Source organism: Muntiacus reevesi, chromosome 9, assembly GCF_963930625.1.
Source record: "Muntiacus reevesi chromosome 9, mMunRee1.1, whole genome shotgun sequence".
In the NCBI taxonomy this organism is placed as follows: Eukaryota; Metazoa; Chordata; class Mammalia; order Artiodactyla; family Cervidae; genus Muntiacus; species Muntiacus reevesi.
In genome coordinates this window covers 11,954,166-11,975,018 of record NC_089257.1, presented here as the reverse complement: position 1 = coordinate 11,975,018, position 20,853 = coordinate 11,954,166, and the positions used below count along the sequence as shown (strand labels likewise).

At 36.8% G+C, this 20,853-nt stretch overlaps 1 protein-coding gene across 1 annotated transcript; it reads right to left on the bottom strand.

The window, feature by feature from the left end:
* Positions 1–8,200: 8,200 nt before the first annotated feature.
* Positions 8,201–9,900, bottom strand: LOC136175634 (olfactory receptor 4C46-like). The gene is made up of 2 exons (XM_065945886.1): positions 9,003–9,900; positions 8,201–8,340 (listed from the first exon to the last, which is right to left on the bottom strand). The coding sequence occupies exons 1-2, from the start codon at positions 9,898–9,900 to the stop codon at positions 8,201–8,203; spliced, it is 1,038 nt and encodes a 345-aa protein (XP_065801958.1).
* Positions 9,901–20,853: the final 10,953 nt, after the last annotated feature.

Genomic DNA, 20,853 nt, shown 5'->3' with positions numbered 1-20,853 from the left:
CCACTTCCTCCTCCAAGGAAATTTCCTGACCCAGGTATCAAACCTGTGTCTCCTGCGTCTCCTGCATTGCAGGCAGATTCTTTACCCACTGAGTCACCCTATGTCTTCTTTAATTTCTTTTAGTGATTTTTTTAGTTTTTAGTGTACAGTTCTTCCACCACTTTGGCAAATTTATTCCTAAGTATTTTATTGTTTTTGATGGTACTGTCAACATACTTATTTTCTTAATTTTATTTTTAGACTATTAATTCCTAGTATATGAAAATATAGCTTATTTTGTATTAAAGCTAATAGTTTCTTCATGTGTGTGAGGATCCCTCAGATTTTTTTTTCTACATAAGATCATGTCATTTGTTAGTATAGTTTTACTTCTTCCTTTTCAATTTGTATGCCTTTTATTTCTATTTCTAGTCTAATTTTTCTGACATTAATCTTTAGGAAAATATTAAATAGAAGTGATGAAAGGGAGAATGTTCTGATTTTATGAGGTAAGCTTTCAGCTTTTCACCATTAAGTATGAGTCTTAGTTATGGGTCAAACCTTCCAGATATGTCCAGGACTGGAAAAGGTCAGTTTTCATGCCAATCCCGAAGAAAGAGAGTGTCAAAGAATGCTCAGACTACCGTATAGTTGCACTCATCTCATATGCTAGCAAAGTAATGCTCAAAATTCTCCAAGCCAGGCTTCAGCTGTACATGAACCTTGAACTTCCAGATGTTAAAGCTGGATATAGAAAAGGCACAGGAACCAGAGATGAAAATGCCAATATCTGTTGGATCATTGAAAAAGCACGAGAGTTCCAGAAAAACATCTACTTCTGCTTTATGAACTATGCCAAAACCTTTGACTGTGTGAATCACAACAAACTGTGGAAAATTCTTAAAAAGATGGGAACATTGAACCACCTGACCAGTTTCCTGAGAAATCCGTATGCAGGTCAAGAAGCAACAGTTAGAACTGGACATGAAACAATAGACTGGTTCCAAATAGGCAAAGGAGTACATCAAGGCTGCATATTGTTGCCCCGCTTATTTAATATATATGCAGAGTACATCTTGAGAAACGCTGGGTTGGAGGAAGCACAAGCTGGAATCAAGATTGCCAGGAGAAATACCAATAACCTCAGATATGCAGATGACACCACCCTTACGGCAGAAAGTGAAGAACAACTAAACAGCCTCTTTATGAAAGTGAAAGAGGAGAGTGAAAAAGTTGGCTTAAAGCTCAACGTTCAGAAAACTAAGATCATGGCATCCGGTCCCATCACTTCATGGCAAATAGATGGAGAAACAGTGGAAACAGTGGCTGACTTTATTTTTCTGGGCTCCAAAATCACTACAGATGGTGATTGCAGCCATGAAGTTAAAAGATGTTTACTCTTTGGAAGAAAAGTTATGGCCAACCTAGACAGCATATTAAGAAGCATAGACATTACTTTGCCAACAAAGGTCTGTCTAGTCAAGGCTATGGTTTTTCCAGTAGTCACGTATGGGTGTGAGGGCTGGATGATAAAGAAAGCCGAGCGCCGAAGAATTGATGCTTTTGAACTGTGGTGTTGGAGAAGACTTTTGAGAGTCCCTTGGACTGCAAGGAGAAGATCCAACCAGTCCATCCTAAAAGAGATCAGTCCTGGGTGTTCATTGGAAGGACTGATGTTGAAGCTGAAACTCCAACACTTTGGCCACCTCATGCGAAGAGCTGATTCATTTGAAAAGACCATAAAGCTGGGGAAGATTGAAGGCGGGAGGTGAAGGGGACAATAGAGGATGAGATGGTTGGATGGCATCACTGACTCGATGGACATGAACTTGAGTAAACTCCAGGAGCTGGTGATGGACAGGGAAGCCTGGCCTGCTGCAGTCCATGGTGTCACAAAGAATCGGACATGACTGAGTGATCGAACCATAACTACATAATCTGTTTATCTCAAATGTCATCAAAAGCAAAAAGGTAAGAATCTACAATATAAAATTGCTATTAAATTGTCTTATTATGTAACACTGAGATCTTGGTTATTGCTTATTATTGAAAATAGCATGTTTATATTTATTTATTTTGGACTCCATATAGATTCTTTTTATTTTATTTTATTTTATTAGGTGGAGGCCAATTACTTCACAACATTTCAGTGGGTTTTGTCATACATTGACACGAATCAGCCAAAGAGTTACACGTATTCCCCATCCCGATCCCCCCTCCCACCTCCCTCTCCACTCGACTCCTCTGGGTCCTCCCAGTGCACCAGGCCCGAGCACTCATCTCATGCATCTCACCTGGGCTAGTGATCTGTTTCACCATAGATAATATACATGCTGTTCTTTTGAAACATCCCACCCTCACCTTCTCCCACAGAGTTCAAAAGTCTGTTCTGTACTTCTGTCTCTTTTTCTGTTTTGCATATAGGGTTATCATTACCATCTTTCTAAATTCCATATATATGTGTTAGTATGCTGTAATGGTCTTTATCTTTCTGGCTTACTTCACTCTGTATAATGGGCTCCAGTTTCGTCCATCTCATTAAAACTGATTCAAATGAATTCTTTTTAACGGCTGAGTAATATTCCATGGTGTATATGTACCACAGCTTCCTTATCCATTCATCTGCGGATGGGCATCTAGGCTGCTTCCATGTCCTGGCTATTATAAACAGTGCTGCGATGAACATTGGGGTGCACGTGTCTCTTTCAGATCTGGATTCCTCAGTGTGTATGCCCAGAAGTGGGACTGCTGGGTCATATGGCAGTTCTATTTCCAGTTTTTTAAGAAATCTCCACACTGTTTTCCATAGTAGCTGTACTAGTTTGCATTCCCACCAACAGTGTAAGAGGGTTCCCTTTTCTCCACACCCTCTCCAGCATTTATTGCTTGTAGACTTTTGGATAGCAGCCATCCTGACTGGCATGTAATGGTACCTCATTGTGGTTTTGATTTGCATTTCTCTAATAATGAGTGATGTTGAGCATCTTTTCATGTGTTTGTTAGCCATCTGTATGTCTTCTTTGGAGAAATGTCTCTTTAGTTCTTTGGCCCATTTTTTAATTGGGTCATTTATTTTTCTGGAATTGAGCTTCAGGAGTTGGTTGTATATTTTTGAGATTAATCCTTTGTCTGTTTCCTCATTTGTTATTATTTTCTCCCAGTCTGAGGGCTGTCTTTTCATCTTACTTATAGTTTCCTTTGTAGTGCAGAAGCTTTTAAGTTTCATTATGTCTCATTTGTTTATTTTTGCTTTTATTTCCAATATTCTGGGAGGTGGGTCATAGCGGACCCTGCTGAGATTTATGTCAGAGAGTGTTTTGCCTATGTTCTCCTCTAGGAGTTTTATAGTTTCTGGTCTTACATTTAGATCTTTAATCCATTTTGAGTTGATTTTTGTGTATGGTGTTAGAAAGTGTTCTAGTTTCATTCTTTTACAAGTGGTTGACCAGTTTTCCCAGCACCACTTGTTAAAGAGATTGTCTTTTTTCCATTGTATATCCTTGCCTCCTTTGTCAAAGATAAGGTGTCCATAGGTTCGTGGATTTATCTCTGGGCTTTCTATTCTGTTCCATTGATCTATATTTCTGTCTTTGTGCCAGTACTATACTGTCTTGATGACTGTGGCTTTGTAGTAGAGTTTGAAGTCAGGCAGGTTGATTCCTCCAGTTCCATTCTTCTTTCTCAAGATTACTTTGGCTATTCGTGGTTTTCTGTATTTCCATACAAATTGTGAAATTATTTGTTCTAGTTCTGTGACAAATACCGTTGGTAGCTTGATAGGGATTGCATTGAACCTATAGATTGCTTTGGGTAGAATAGCCATTTTGACAATATTGATTCTTCCAATCCATGAACACGGTATGTTTCTCCATCTGCTTGTGTCCTCTTTGATTTCTTTCATCAGTGTTTTATAGTTTTCTATGTATAGGTCTTTTATTTCTTTAGGTAGATGTACTCCTAAGTATTTTATTCTTTTTGTTGCAATGGTGAATGGTATTGTTTCCTTAATTTCTCTTTCTGTTTTTTCATTGTTAGTATATAGGAATGCAAGGGACTTCTGTGTGTTAATTTTATATCCTGCAACTTTGCTATATTCATTGTTTAGCTCTAGTAATTTTCTGGAAGAGTCTTTACGGTTATCTATATAGAGGATCATGTCATCTACAAACAGCGAGAGTTTCACTTCTTCTTTTCCTATCTGGATTCCTTTTATGTCTTTTTCTGCTCTGATTGCTGTGGCCAAAACTTCCAATACTATGGTAAATAGAAGTGGTGAGAGTGGGCAACCTTGTCTTGTTCCTGATTTCAGAGGAAATGCTTTCAATTTTTCACCATTGAGGGTGATGCTTGCTGTGGGTTTGTCATATAGAGCTTTTATTATGTTGAGGTATGTTCCTTCTATTCCTGCTTTCTGGAGAGTTTTAATCATAAATGAGTGTTGAATTTTGTCAAAGGCTTTCTCTGAATCTATTGAGATAATCATATGGTTTTTATCTCCCAATTTGTTAATGTGGTGTATTACATTGATTGATTTGCAGATATTAAAGAATCCTTGCATTCCTGGGATAAAGCCCACTTGGTCATGGTGTATGATTTTTTTAATATGTTGTTGAATTCTGTTTGCTAGAATTTTGTTAAGGATTTTTGCGTCTATGTTCATCAGTAATATTGGCCTGTAGTTTTCTTTTTTTGTGGCATCTTTGTCTGGTTTTGGAATTAGGGTGATGGTGGCCTCATAGAATGAGTTTGGAAGTTTACCTTCATCTGCAATTTTCTGGAAGAGTTTGAGTAAGATAGGTGTTAGCTCTTCTCTAAATTTTTGTTAGAATTCAGCTGTGAAGCCATCTGGTCCTGGGCTTTTGTTTGCTGGAAGATTTTTGATTACAGTTTTGATTTCCTTGCTTGTGATCATTCTGTTAAGATCTTCTATTTCTTCCTGGTTCAGTTTTGGAAAGTTATACTTTTCTAAGAATTTGTCCATTTCATCCAAGTTGTCCATTTTATTGGCATAGAGCTGCTGGTAGTAGTCTCTTATGACCCTTTGTATTTCAGTGTTGTCTGTTGTGATCTCTCCGTTTTCATTTCTAATTTTGTTAGTTTGGTTCTTCTCTCTTTGTTTCTCAATAATTCTTGCTAATGGTTTGTCAATTTTGTTTATTTTTTTCAAAAAACCAGCTTTTAGCTTTGTTGATTTTTGCTATGGTCTCTTTAGTTTCTTTTGCATTTATTTCTGCCCTAATTTTTAAGATTTCTTTTCTTCTGCTAACCCTGGGGTTCTTCATTTCTTCCTTCTCTAATTGTTTTAAGTGTAGAGTTAGGTTATTTACTTGGCTTTTTTCTTGTTTCTTGATGTAAGCCTGTAATGCTATGAACCTTCCCCTTAGCACTGCTTTTACAGTGTCCCATAGGTTTTGGGTTGTTGTGTTTTCATTTTCATTCATTTCTATACATATTTTGATTTCTTTTTTAATTTCTTCTATAATTTGTTGGTTATTCAGCACCGTGTTATTTAGCCTCCATATGTTTGAATTTTTAATAATTTTTTTTCCTGTAATTGAGATCTAATCTTACTGCACTGTGGTCAGAAAAGATGACTGGAATGATTTCAAATTTTTTTGAATTTTCCTAGACCATATTTATGGCCCAGGATGTGATCTATTCTGGAGAAGGTTCCGTGTGCACTTGAGAAAAATGTGAATTGGTTGTTTTGGGGTGAAATGTCCTATAGATATCAATTAGGTCTTGCTGGTCCATTGTGTCACTTAAGGTTTGTGTTTCCTTGTTAATTTTCTGTTTAGTTGATCTATCCATAGTTGTGAGTGGGGTATTAAAGTCTCCCACTATTATTGTGTTAGAGATGTGTCTTTGAACACTTCTCCTGATCAAGCTTAACATCATGCCAGGTCAAGGACAGCAAGAAATGCTTACAGGATCCATTTTCATTAATATGGAGTGGGCAATAATGGGTTTATGTGTAGCTCAGAGGCAATTAATTGATAACTGGCGTAAGAGATTTATCCTTAATTCTTTGAACCCATTTTCTATACATTGATGCTCAAATATATGGTATAATATGACCAAGCCTTAAGTTAAAGTCAGAACTGAGATATATACTGAGATATGACTCTTTATCCTACATACTTTTTGGTTATTATACAGCTTTAAGTAAGACTTCCCTTTTTTGTCAGTAATTTTTTTATTGTAAAACCTAAAAATAAGCAAGCATCTAATTTGTTGGAATATTATGTATAACTAAATTTTTATAATTTCATATCATTTCACTATTAGTTATACTCTGGTACCTCATTAATCCTTCACTGAACACAGGCAGAGATGAACAATCACTTGGAGGTAGTATAGTAGAATGGATTTAAGCATCTTTGCTATTTCAATTTTTAACTCTGAATTTTCATGGCTCAGTAAGTATGCTGTTGCGTTGTTGTTCAGTCCCTAATTCGCGTCTGACTCTTCTGTGACCCTGTGAACTGCAGCCCTCCAGTCTCCTCTGTCCATGGGATTTCCCAGGCAAGAATACTGGAGTGGGTTGCCACACCCTCCTCCTGGGGATTCTTCCCAACCCAAGGATGGAACCCACTCAGATTCTTTACCACTGAGCCATGCGGAAAGCCCTTCTATTTACCTAGGTCTTCTTTAACTTCTTTTAGTGATGTTTTCAGTTTTTAGTGTACAATTTATCCACCACTTTGGTAAAATTTCTTCATAAGCATTTTATTCTTTCTGATAGTTCTGCCTACATAACTATTTTAATTTTTTTTAAATTGTTAATTCTTAGTATATTGAAATATAGCTAGTTTTGTATTGATTCTAACAGTTTTCTTGTGTGTGTGGGTTATTTAAATTTTTTTCTACATAAGATAATGTCATTCGTTAGTATAGCTTTACTTCTTCCTTTCCACTTTGTATACCTTTTATTTCTATTTATAGTCTAATTTTTCTGACATTACTTTTCAGGAAAATATTAAATAGAAGTGATGAAAGTGAACATGTTCTGATTTTATGAGGTGAGCATTCAAACTTCCACCGTTAAGTATGTCTTCATCATAGGAGAATCCTCGGCATATATTTGTTGCTGACATAGAGCATGTCAGCCTTCAGGAGCACTTTGTCCCAGGTCTTACTGTAAACTGTCACCTATCTGGTCATGTAATTGTTTTCAAAAGGCCATTTCACAATGTTATTCATCAAGTTTCTATTAAGTTCTTTTGTCTATAATTTGCAAATATTTCTTTGACTCTCTCTCTTCATGTTAGATAGGTTTCCCTGGATCCAGATCCTGAGATGGGATTTTATGGAAGGAGAAGGGATTTAATGAAGCTACTGTGGTAGGAGAAGAAAGGATGTAGTCTAAACTGGGTTCTGAATTCAGCCTGTAGTCACAAGAGCTCTCGAGTTTAATTTTATGGATCCTACACTCTGAGAAGGCAGGACCTAAATCTGTTTTTATTAGTCACTGAAGACCCAACAAATGTCCATGTGCCTGATTCATTATTTGAGCTCAAAAATATTTACTGATAAATGAATGAAGGACAGGGGAATAATGGAAAACATTTATTATGAAATTGCTTTGTATGTAGATATAGTCACACATTAAAAAAAAGTTTTTAATAATGAAATGTTGCCAAAAGGTAAAGATTAACAGAGAATTATAATATGAATAGCTCATATATATATAAGATAATGAAATCTTGCTGAGACAGGAAAAACATCAAGGTAAATTATTTGCTTATATTGCTGATAATTTCAGTTTTCCTTTCTTTCTTTCTCTCAAAAGAAAGAGTAAAAGAAATTGTGATTTCCCTAAACAGTTCACCTAGAATTCTCAGAATCTGAATTAAATAAAGTTAAATAAAAGGTAGGAAAAAATTCTCTCAAATACAGTGCCTTTTTTTCCTCTTTATTTTTTTTCAGATTTTATTTTGCTTTCACCTTTTATTTATTCATTCAATGTTTATTACTAAACAGAAATTGTGCTACTCTGAAGAAACTATCATAATATACCAGGCAAGTTCTTTATGGAATATGACTCATATTTAATAGATAGAAATTCCTATCTGACATCAAGAGTTTCTTTTATTTGAGTCATCACACTTATGGATGGTTTTTCAACCTAGGATGGTGACATGAACAATTGTAAGTGCTATGAAACCTACTAGGAAATTTTAAAAAAATCATGCAACCTCGATTCAACTATTATAAATGTTCAACGGACAATTTTATTATTAAATATATTTATGTTTAATTGGAGGATAATTGTTCTAATGTGTTCATCAAAACCCAGTGTTGTGTTGGGTTTTATAACAATAAAATAGTTACATGTTACAACCAACAAATCACCATCAACTATAATATATAAAGTGAACACTTGGCAATGAAAGTTATTGGATTTTTAGTTACAGTAACAAAATGAAATGCACTATACACAGTTTGTCCAGCACAGTCTCTGTCTCAGTAAAAGGTAGTTAGTACTTATCTCCCCTTTCTATCGGTTCTTGGCTATCTATGAAGGCAGCTAGGATTCCGGTCAGGGAAATGGGTCTGATTCTGATTACTGACTCTTTGGTATATGTGCTTTGATACCATCCCTTTTCCTTCAATTTCACCACTTGTAAAATTGGAATAATAGCAGCATTATAGCAATCTCTTTGTGTTGTTAGAGAGATTACTGGTAAATACTAACCTACTTAGTACTTCTTTCATTTTATTAGATGAAAAATCTATGAATCCACATACAAGGTTGAAACTAGTAAAAATAAACCTCAATTTGGTAGAATTTTCTAAAGATGGAAAGAGTGGTTTTGATACATGTTTTTCTCTTTTTCTGGGAACTTATTTCTGCTCCCCTCAGTGCAGAATGTATAATTGGCAGTGAATAATTTACTTCTTTATTCTTTACATACTCCTTGTTGAGATCATCCAAAATACACTTTGACCTTTGTATCAGACGAATTAATGTTTGGCTCTAAAGCACATTTATAAGACACCTGAAGTAACTTTCCTACTACACAATTTCCTCATGGCATTTTCCATCTGGGCATTTCTCAAGGTATAGATTAAGGGATTTAACATGGGAGTTATCACAGTATAAAATACAGCAACTGCTTTATCAATAGGCAAGGTAGCTGCAGGCCTCATGTACACAAATATGCAGGGCACAAAGTATAAAATGACCACTGTGATGTGGGAGATGCAGGTGGAGAGGGCTTTTCGTCTTGCTTCCAAGCTGTAGGCCCTTAGGGAGCGCAAGATGACCACATAGGAGACCAACAGGAGAAGGAAGTTTAACAGACAGATGAAGCCACTGTTGGCAGCAACGAAGAGCCCGAGAGTGTGGGTATCAGTGCAGGCAAGACTGAGCAAAGGGGTCAGATCACACATAAAGTGGTCTACGACATTAGGGCCACAGAAGGGTAAGCGGAAGATGAAGAGGATCTGTATGAATCCATGAAGAAAGCCTCCTACCCATGACACTCCCACTAGCAGCCCACACACCTGCCAGTTCATGATGCTTGTATAGTGCAGGGGCTTGCAGATGGCCACATAGCGGTCATAGGCCATCACAGTGAGCAAGATGACTTCAGCACCTCCGAAGAAATGTTCCCCAAAGATTTGGGTCATACATCCATTAAATAAGATGGTTTTCTTCTCATGGAGTGAATCTACAATCATCTTAGGGGCACACACAGAGGAGTAGCAGGCATCAATAAAGGAGAGATAGGCCAGGAAAAAGTACATGGGGGACCCCAAAGATGGGCTTGCAGTGATGGTGACCATGATAAGCACATTTCCTACCACAGTGGTGATGTAGATGACAAAGAACACAGCAAATACAATTTTCTGCATCTTTGGATTCTCTGTGAGCCCCAGTAGAACAAACTCTGTCTCATTGTTCCTGTTCTCCATGTGTTTCATGAAATGGTTTATTCCTGACCTAAAAGTGAGAGAGTTAATTCTTAGGTAGGTTGATAAGGAGTCTGGGGCCCTCAAAGAGAAAGGGTCCAAGGCCCTGGAGGTGGAGAAAGATATAAACATCTTTTTCTACATTGCTTTGTCTTAGTCACATAAAATGTTTTTTCTTAAACTGAGCTTTAGAGACAATAATCTTTAAAATTAACTTTCTTTAAGCCCATGTTTTTTTTTCTTAAACTGAGTTTTCATGACAATAACTTTTAAAATGAACTTTCTTTAAGCCCAGAACTAATGATTGCACAACAAGACAACTCATCTTGCTCAAGGGTAGGTTTTTCATTAAGCTCCCTACTAATGATTATTTAACAACAATGGATCTTCCCAAGGACATGTTTCTCCTTAAGGGAACCTTCTGACTAGTCTTGTGAAGACCTATGTTGTGGGAGTGGGTCTGGTAAGACCTTTCTATTGTCAGGTCTAATCTTTTGAATTTAAGATGTATGTTTTGGGAGTGGGTCTGGTAAAAGTATATAAGGCCTTGATAAGACTTGCTAAGAGGCCCTCTCAGTCCCCCTTCTGATGTCTATGTTAGAAGCTTTTCTCTGTCCTTTTCATTGTAATAAAACTTCTGCCACACAAAGGCTCTGAGTGATCAAGCCTGGTCCCTGATTCTGAAGCTAATTGCTCTTCTTTGGAGATCACAAATCCATCATTCACTGTCCAAAGCTATCAAAAGAAAACATAATTTTAATTTATGCATTCTTAAGCTTATTAAACTTCTTTATTCTAATAAGTAATAAATACCCAGACTTTACTGAGTGTGAATTCTTTCTTGGTTTTTTTTTTTTTTTAATGAAGAAAAGATTCTGAGTTCTTAAGATTTTTCCAATTACCTCCTAGGAGAAAAGTGTTTTAATAATGTAGATGTGAGGAACTTCTGTAAACCCATGGGCCAGAGACTTTAATCATCTGAAATGATTCAGAGTCTAAGTTGAAGTCATGTATTTCCCAGATAATGGCAATTAAGTGTGAAAAGAGGTAAAGAATGGATGTAAAGCTTAGGAATTTTCCATTTACTCTCTAAGAAATGGGGGACCATGGAAGGTCACTGAAAATATGAGTGGAAGGATGAAAGAAATCTGATGAAGAGAGAATCTTGGATGTTATTCTACTAAAGATTTTGTGTGTCTTGGATGAAGTTGGCAGGTTTCAGTGAACGGGTGGAAGATGGAGAAAGAAACCACAGTAGCAAAGTACTTAGAATAGCTGAAACAGGAGTAACACTGCAATGTGCATCTGCTAAGCTGCTTCAGTCCTGTCCATCTCTTTGCAGCCCCATGGACTCTAGCCCACCAGGCTCCTTCCTCCATGGGATTCTCCAGGCAAGAACACTGGAGTAGGTTGCCATGCCCTCCTCCAGGGTTCTTCCCAACAGGTTGCTCTTGTTGTTTAGTTGCTAAGTCACGTCCGACTCTTTCGTGACCCCCATGGACGGTAGCCGCTCCACACTCCTCTGCTCATGGGATTTTTCAAGCAACAATACTGGAGCAGGTTTCTATTTCCTTCTCCATGGGGATCTTCCTGACCTAGGGATCCAACCCATGTCTCCTGCATTGGCAAGTGGATTCTTTACCACTGAGTCACCAGGAAAGCCCAAAGAATGGGTACAAGAGCTAATTAAAGGTATTCATAATGCATGTTGACTAAGCCTAATTACTTTGCAATAGGTATAGCATGTACATTCCAATGATTTTTTGCTATGTTCATGGTATACTATCACATGCTTTCTTTTCCCAGCAATAACAATTTGCATGGTTGGTATTGTATCATTCATTTTGCACATGAGGAAACAATCTCATAGACTAATGTTAATAATTTAATAAAAGTGCTAATATTAACTAAAACTGCACACTGAGGGTGCTCTAAGTGTTATGCAGACATTTGGTTTTAATCCTTGATACAAACTTATAAGATGGTTACTATCATCATTTTTATGCTTATTTTACACATTAGGAAAGAGAAGCATAGAGAAGTTAAGGATTCTGTTCAAGGCCAAGCAGCTAAAAATTTAGGCAAAGCTAAGATTAGTTCAGATTATGCATCTCTATTTTTTGCTCCAAATTGTAATCCATGCTGTATACTGTCATGTTATAATAATCAATGGAGAACTAGTAACCTCCTTTTGAAATGGCCATAATTATTATACTTTTGATTACTTTAATTCTACTTGATAAGCAAATTTATACTGATAAATTTCATCTACTCACACACACATATGCACACTCACACACACATTGATATCTCTGAACTCCCAAAGTAGTAAGGAAACTGTGGTACTGAATTCATTGAATAGCCCTTTCATTTTGACTTCTTCCTCAGACCTAACTCTCCCTTCTCTGATACCACTTCAAAGAATAGGACCTCAGATTTTTCTGCAAAATGTTGAGAAAGTCTATGCTGCTGGTTAAATGGTTTGGTTTGAGAATCAGAAAACACCCAGTTTGAATCCTGGTACTTCCAACTGCAAATTCTTTCATCTGAAGTACACTTCTTTGGCACCTTACATTCTTGTTTTATCAGCTATAAAGTTAGAATAATAATATCCACTTCATAGATCAATAGTCGAGTGATTATGTATGAACACACCCACCTGCCGTGGACACAAAAAGAACTTTTAGCTACTTTTGTGACTGTGTATACAGCTGTGGGATAGGGAGAATTAACATTTGGAGCAGTAATACAGAGAACTGTTTAACCATGCTTAAAGCTCCACAAGAACTACTACTAAGGCTATTATTATCCATAGTGGGTTTCCCCAGAAAGGGTCTCCATATTTGTACTTCATGAGACTACTGGTGATTTATGCTACTGATATTTGTAATTTTCTGTTTCATGTATGTGAAGTATAATTAAATTTTGTTTTTATCCTCATTATTAGTCATTAAAGAAGATATTAGTCATTAAAGAAGATAATAGTCATTAAAGAAGATATTTCATGGCCAAGCATGGTGCCTGCTGTCACAGAGCTGGGTTCCTCAATTTGCTTAACCTCTTCAAGTATCAAAATTTTCAAGTGTCAAATTAAGTTAATATTTATGAATATCTTTTGAAAAATTGAAATGCGGATAAAAGAATCTTTTACTATATTTGAAAAGGGTTGAAAAATAATGAGTTATACATATGAAGTAACAAATTAAAATGAGCATTAGCATTATTGAAAAACTTACCTTAGCTTTTCACATGATTTTAGTGATGTTTGAATGTGTTCAGGAGCAGTTCCATGTTCAAACTAACTTACAGCAAGTAACTTTCAGTATAAAAGGTGCAACACCTGAGAAGAGCTTGTTAACTCTGAAATGAACAGTTGTTAAGAAATTTTATACAGTGAATACATATAAGTTCTTAGTATATCAATTATATCTCATAAAACCTGCTTTAAAAGATAAAAGGGTTCTTAGAAGTCTAAATCTTTCCATCTAGCTTCTAAAGCCTCAAGTGGTCTTCACAGAAAACTTGCTTTCTGATTTTGAATTGAATGGGTTCATTGGAAATACTGTGGAGAACTGATTTTGAATAAATGTCAGTGGTTCTGCAGCACAAGAAACAGAGTGTGAAGGAAGCATATTCAAATGGTTCATTCTGCCCATGATGAATCTTGTTCTAGAAAGGTGAACAGCAACACAAATCACTTCCACCTTGCTCTTGTATACTCATAGATATACAAAGAGGCCTTGATAAGGTCCAGGGACCATGTCTTATAGCTGCTGCTTTCTCTCCTAGGAATTAATTATCTCATTTGATGGAAAGGCTCTGTTTAGAAGCAAGTATTCTGGAATGACAGTGTGGAGAAACACTCACTGTGAAGTGGGGAATAGTTTTTCCTTCGCGTGTGCATGGGAGTTCAGATGTGTTTGACTGTGATCCCATGAAGTCTGCCAGGCTTCTCTGTCTATGGAATTTTCCAGATGAGATTACATGAGTGGGTTGCCATTTCCTTCTCCAGGGGGTCTTCCTGATCCAGGGATCAAACCCACGTCTCTCGTGTCTCCTGCATCCGCAGGCGGGTTCTTTACGAGCTGAGCCAGTGGAGAAGCTCGGTATTCCCTTCACCTGGAAACTAAATCTGTGAGAGCCACTCTTTTCTATCAGCACCTGGATTGTTAAGAAAACTGAATATCTTGTCAATAGCAAAGTGGCATAATTCCTGTGTGTGACATGGGATGTAGAATCCCCGTTGACTCCTCTCATAGGAGAATTTGTATTTTCTTATCAATTATTAAAACTTTTTTGGAAACCATTATTGATTGCTTGAGAGCTAGATCACTGAAGACACACAATTAATGGCAGCCTTTCAAAAGATCTTGAGTCTAAAAGCTGTTTTTCTTTCTCCCTTCCACCTCCTTCTCCAGATTTACTGATGTATCACGACAAATAAAATTTTGTTTTTAAGGTGTATAACAGCATTTAGATATAAGTATATGTTGTGAAATAGTCACCACAATCAAGCTATTAACATATTTATCAATCATGTGGTGACAACACGATCCATCCTCTTAGCAAATTCTGAGTGTGCAATGCAGTATTGTTAACTATAATCACATCTCTGTGTAGCATACTTCCAGAAATTATTCATCCTTACATAACTGAAATTTGTTTTCCCTTTTTCTGTCTCTGCTCATTTCTCCCTCCCTGGCATTCTACTTTTTGCATCTATAGGTTTGACTATTCAAGATTTCATATATAAGTAATGGAGCTTCCCAGATGGTGTTAGTGATAAAGAACCCACCTGCCAATGCAGGTGACGTGAGAGACCGGGGTTTGATCCCTGGGTAGGGAAGATGCCCTGAAGGAAGTCATGAAAACCCACTCCAGGATTCTTGCTTGGAGAATCCCATGGACAGAGGAGCCTGGCAGGCTACATTCCATAAGGTTGCAAAGAGCTGGACACAACTGAAGCGACAGCAGTCACACACACACATAAGTAATATCATGTAGCATTTCTCTTGTCTATATGGCTTACTGTACTTACTGTAATGTTCTCCAGATTCATTTCATGCTCTTGCAAATGAAGTTTCCCTTTAAGGAAAAAACTATATAATATTCTACTATATATATGTGCTTCGTATCCTGGAGAAGGAAATGGCAACCCACTCCAGTATTCTTGCCTGAGAAATCCCATGGACAGAAGAGCCGAGTGGGCTACAGTCCATGAGGTCACAAAAGGGCTGACACGACATAGCGATTAAACACACACATCCGCCACATGATCTACCCATATATCTGACATATGTATTATTTCCGTGTTCCAGTTATTGTGTATGATCATGAGTCCAGATATCTCTTCAGTGTAATTGATTTTAATTCCTTTGTGTATATACCCAGAAGTGAGAGTGCTGAGTCAGAAGTTTCTAGTTTTAATTTTTGGAAAAATCTCCATTCTATGTTCTATAATTGCTTTGTCAGTTTACAAGGGTTTCCTTTTTTTCACGTCTTTACCAACACTTGTTATTTTTGTGTTTTTTGTAATTACCAGATAACTGTGACAACTCACTGCTGTTTTGATTTTCATTTTCCTGATGACTAGTGACATTTAACACTTTTTCATTTACCTATTGGCCATGGTAAGTATTCTTTTGAGAAATTTCCTATGCCGATTTTAAAATTAGGTTAATTGTTTTTTCACTATTGATTTTTGCAAGTTCCTTACATATAAGGGATATCAGTCCAGTATCAGACATGTGGCTGTGGCTGCAAATATTTTCTCAATTCACTGGTTGCCTTTTTATTCCAGATGCTTCCTTTGCTGTGCAGGGTTTTTTGTTTTTTTTTTTTTTTTTTTTTTTTTTTATTTTTTTTTTTTTTTAAAATGCAGCCCCACTTTTCTGCTTTTACTTTTGGTGTCATATTTAAGAAATCGTTACCTAGACCAATGTCAAGATTTTCTGAGTTGTCTTCAAGTACTTTTTGTTTGCTTATTTCCTGTCTCGTATTTAAGTCTAATCCATCTTGAGTTTTATTTTTTGTATACTCTGAGATAAGGATCTGATTTTCTTCTTCTGCATGTGGTGATCCAGAGTACACAAGCCATTACTGAAGGAACCATTCTTTTTCTGGGCACCCTTGTGAAAGTTCAGTTGCCTATGTATGTGGATGGCTTGTTCCTGATTTAGAAACCAGGATTGGGTGGTCTACAGTTCTATTCTTCTTGCTCAAGGTAACTTGGGATATATGTATTTGTGATCTGTATGAGTTTTTGTGCAAATGCTGTTGTTCACTTCTCAGAGGGCTAAGTAGCCACAAAACCCAGAAGGCTCCATCTTACAGTACTTTTCTTTCTTTGTATGTATGCGTTTGTCAGTGTGAAATATTAGCAGTAAAAATGAGAACATAAATCTAAACACAAGAGAGTTCCAATTGTTCTACATTCTTTTCATTTGAAGTTATGTTCCTTTGGATCTTGGTATTTTATTGTGGTTTTAATTTCTTGCTTCTCTGTTGCTAATTTTGTAGAGCACTGTTTTTCATGCTCTTATTTATCATTTATATATTTTCTTTTGTGATATTGCTGTTCATGTCCTTTGCACATTTAAAAATAGTTTTAAAATTATATAATACACATATAAAATGTATACATATATATATCAGTTCAGTTCAGTTGTTCAGTCGTGTCCGACTTTTTGCGACACTATAAACCGCAGCATGCCGGGTCTCCCTACCATCACCAGCTCCCAGAGTCCACCCAAACCCATGTCCATTGAGTCACTGATGCCATCCAACCATCTCATCCTCTGTCATTCCCTTCTCCTCCGGCCCTCAACCTTTCCCAGGATCGGGGTCTTTTCTAATGAGTCAGCTCTTCGCATCAGGTGGCCAAGGTATTGGAGTTTGAGTTTCAACATCAGTCCTTCCAATGAACACCCAGGACTGATCTTTAGGATGGACTGGTTGCATCTCATTGCAGTCCAAGGGACTCTCAAGAGTCTTCTCCAACACCACAGTTCAAAAGCATAAATTCTTCAGTGCTCAACTTTCTTTATAGTCCAATTCTCACATCCGTACCTGACCACTGGAAAAACCATAGCCTTGACTAGACGGACCTTTGTGGACAAAGTAATGTCTCTGCTTTTTAATATGCTGTCTAGGTTGATCATAACTTTCCTTCCAAGGGTTAAGCATCTTTTAATTTCATGGTTGTAATCACCATCTACAGTGATTTTGGAGCCCAGAAAAATAAAGTCAGCCACTGTTTCCCCATCTATTTGCCATGAAGTGACGGGACCAGATGTCATGATCTTAGTTTTCTGAATGTTGAGCTTTAAGCCAACTTTTTCACTCTCTGCATTCACTTTCATCAAGAGGCTCTTTAGTTCTTCTTCACTTTCTGCCATAAAGGTGGTGTCATCTCCATATCTGAGGTTATTGATATTTCTCCCAGCAGTCTTGATTCCAGCTTGTGCTTCATCCAGCCCAGCGTTTCTCATGATGTACTCTGCATATAAGTTAAGTAAGCAGGGTGACAATATACAGCCTTGACATACTCCTTTTCCTATTTGGAACCAGTCTGTTGTTCCATGTCCAGTTCTAACTGTTGCTTTCTGACCTGCATACAGGTTTCTCAAGAGTCAAGTCAGTTGGTCTGGTATTCCCATCTCCTTCAGAATTTTCCACAGGTAATTGTGATCCACACAGTCAAAGGCTTTGGCGTAGTCAAAAAAGCAGAAATAGATGGTTTTCTGGAACTCTCTTGCCTTTTCGATGATCCAGCAGATGTTGGCAATTTGATCTCTGGTTCCTCTGCCTTTTCTAAAACCACCTTGAACGTCTGGAAGTTCATGGTTCATGTATTGCTGAAGCCTGACTTGGAGAATTTTGAGCATTACTTTACTAGCGTGTGAGATGAGTGCAATTGTGCGGTAGTTTGAGCATTCTTTGGCTTTGTCTTTCTTTGGGATTGGAATGAAAACTGACATTTTCCAGTCCTGTGGCCACTGCAGAATTTTCCAAATTTGCTGGCATATTGAGTGCAGCACTTTCACAGCATCATCTTTGAGGATTTGAAATAGCTCAACTGGAATTCCATCACCTCCAAGCTTTGTTTGTAGTGATGCCTTCCTAAGGCCCACTTGACTTCGCATTCCAGGATGTCTGACTCTGGGTGAGTGATCACACCATCGTGATGATCTGGGTCACGAAGATCTTTTTTATGCAGTTCTTCTGTGTATTCTTGCCACCTCTTCTTAATATCTTCTTCTGTTAGGTCCATACCATTTCTGTCCTTTATTGTGCCCATCTTTGCAAGAAATGTTCCCTTGGTATTTCTAATTTTCTTGAAGAGATCTCTAGGCCTTCCCATTCTATTGCTTTCCTCTATCTCTTTGCCTTCATAAGAAATATTCATGTATAGTTGGAATGATTTGTTCCTTGAAAGCTTAGTAAAATGACCTGTAAAACCAAACCAAACCACCTATCCATCCTTTTCAGTGTTTCCTAGTGTTCTTCCCCAGAGTAGTCATAAGTCTGTTTCTTAAGATTATTCAAGTATTTTTACAAAAAAGGCATATTTATCTATGTTTATGTGTACAAATGTCTGCAATAAATATTTACATTTTATTATTAAACACAGTGAGGATCTTTCCATAACAGTCTATATATATCTCATTCTCAGTTATTCTTATAATATGTGATTTTCCCTTATAAGATTCCTGAATTAGTGTATCCAGTACTTTTCATGTCATTTCCAATCTTTCCCTGTGATGTGTAATTCTGCGATAAATATGTAACTTCTTGATTATGTGCTCTTAGAAATGTTAGTTTCCAGAAGTAGAGATTTTGGGTCACAGGGAATATATGTTTAAAATGTTGATATTCACAATTATTTTCAAAATGATTCATGAGGTTATACCTACACTTCTGCCCACAGTCTGAGGATATCCTGTTTACCTTCTTAACAACCAGTGATCAGTTTTTGGGGATGTGACAATATTGTTCATTCATTAAAGAATTTATAATTCATTTGTCTACTTTAATTGAAATTCTTTAAATATAATTGACTTAAGCATCTTTTCACATGTTTAAGTTGTATATATTTATCTTTAAATTGTCTATTAATATTTTTGGTTATTTTCTTTGTCATACTTCTATGAGCAATTATATACTAAGGAAAGAATCTTTTGAAAAAATCGTTATGTATGTACTTAATTTTCTGACTTGTTATTTGATTTTGAATTTGTTTTGCTATGTAGATATTTTTGGTTATATACTTGGTCAGATTTATGAATACATTATGTGTTTTTTGTTTCATCATTAAAAGTTTTGCTCATTTCTGCTTAAATATAATATTATTCCTTATTTTTTAGACATTAATGTTTTAGCACTTTTGTGGTTTTGTATTTTATATGAAATGTTTTATCCATCAGATATTTATTTTGATTATAAGGAGTTAAATAAGAATTGTATTTTATTGTTTTCTAAATGAACATTTTTAGTAGTTGCATAATTATCTTTCACCACTGATTTGAAATCCTAACTATACTGTGTTCTAAAGTTCCACATCTATGCGGATGCAATTCTGGACTTTATTTTGTTCCACTGATTTTTTTCAGTCATGAACTATTTAATGTATGATACAACAATTCATCTATAGAACATTTGGAAATCCAATAAGCCCAGAACTCCTTCATTACTCTTCTTTTTCAGAATTATGTCTATTCCTGCATATGTATGTTGTCAAATTAAATTTATAATAAAGGGCCAGTCACAGAAATTCTGTGTCAATTTTTGACTTATAAAGAATAGTTTAGGAAGGGTTCATATCTTTAGAGATTTGAGAACGCCTGTCCATGAAGAGAGTAGGTGTTTTCATTGTCTTTTTCATCCTCCTTGTTAGAGCTTTACATATTCTGTGTTTTTTTAATCCCTTATAGATAGCTGCTGTTCTTACTCCCTGATCTCTTAAATGTCAGCTGACATTATTGCCGCAAGAAAAACCATCTCTTTTAGGAAATCCATGACTTAAAACTTTGCTGGCCATCAATTGATGTGGCTGAGATCATTCTACTGATGGGTCTGGCCTATGACTACTATGCATCCATCACCATCTAAGTTTACATAGGTGTGACCATATCTGGGAGTTACCTCGATTAAAAGATTTATTCATGCAACGCTGTGGATCTTTACAGTCTGGCTGCCGTTTTTTGGCCCCAGTGACATAGAATTCATGTGTATCATGAACTCTGTCGAAAGCTGTTTACCTAAATACGTATACACTTTATTGCTGCCAACGGAGAGTGTGTCTGCCTGTTAAACTGAACGCCTTTTGATGCCCCCTGTGCTGTGGTCCTTCACACTTTGAAATCTCACGGCTTGAACGGCAGGTGCAAAGCCCTCTGCATCTGAGTCTCGCGCATCTCTCTGGTTATTTTACTCTTCGTGCCCTGCATATCTGCATATCTGCCTCAGACTATGACCTTTTCTATCAATGAAGCCATGCCTATATTTTATACTATGCTAACTCTTACCTTATATTCTTTATCCTACATCCTCAGAAATGCAGAGGTAAAAACTGCTGTGAAGAAGTCCCGAGTCAAAAGATGACTTCCGAGGGGAAGTAATGAAAACAGCATAAAATAATTTTAACTTTTTATCCTGTAAGTGTTAGGGCTATTTTGTGTTGTTTTCACAATTTCCCCTCTGAAGTCATCTTTTGATTCAGAACTTCCTCACATAATTGTTTACCTTTGCATTTCTGAGGGTGCAGAATAAAGAGTTGGGTTTCCCTGGTGATCTAGTGGCTAGGACTTGCACTCCCAATGCAGGGTGCTGGGTTCAATTCCTGGTCAGGAAGCTAAATCCCACATACAGCAACTAAGAGTTCCCACACTGCAACTAAATAAAGACCCCACATGCCACAACTAATACCTGGTGCAGTCAAATAAATAAATATATTTT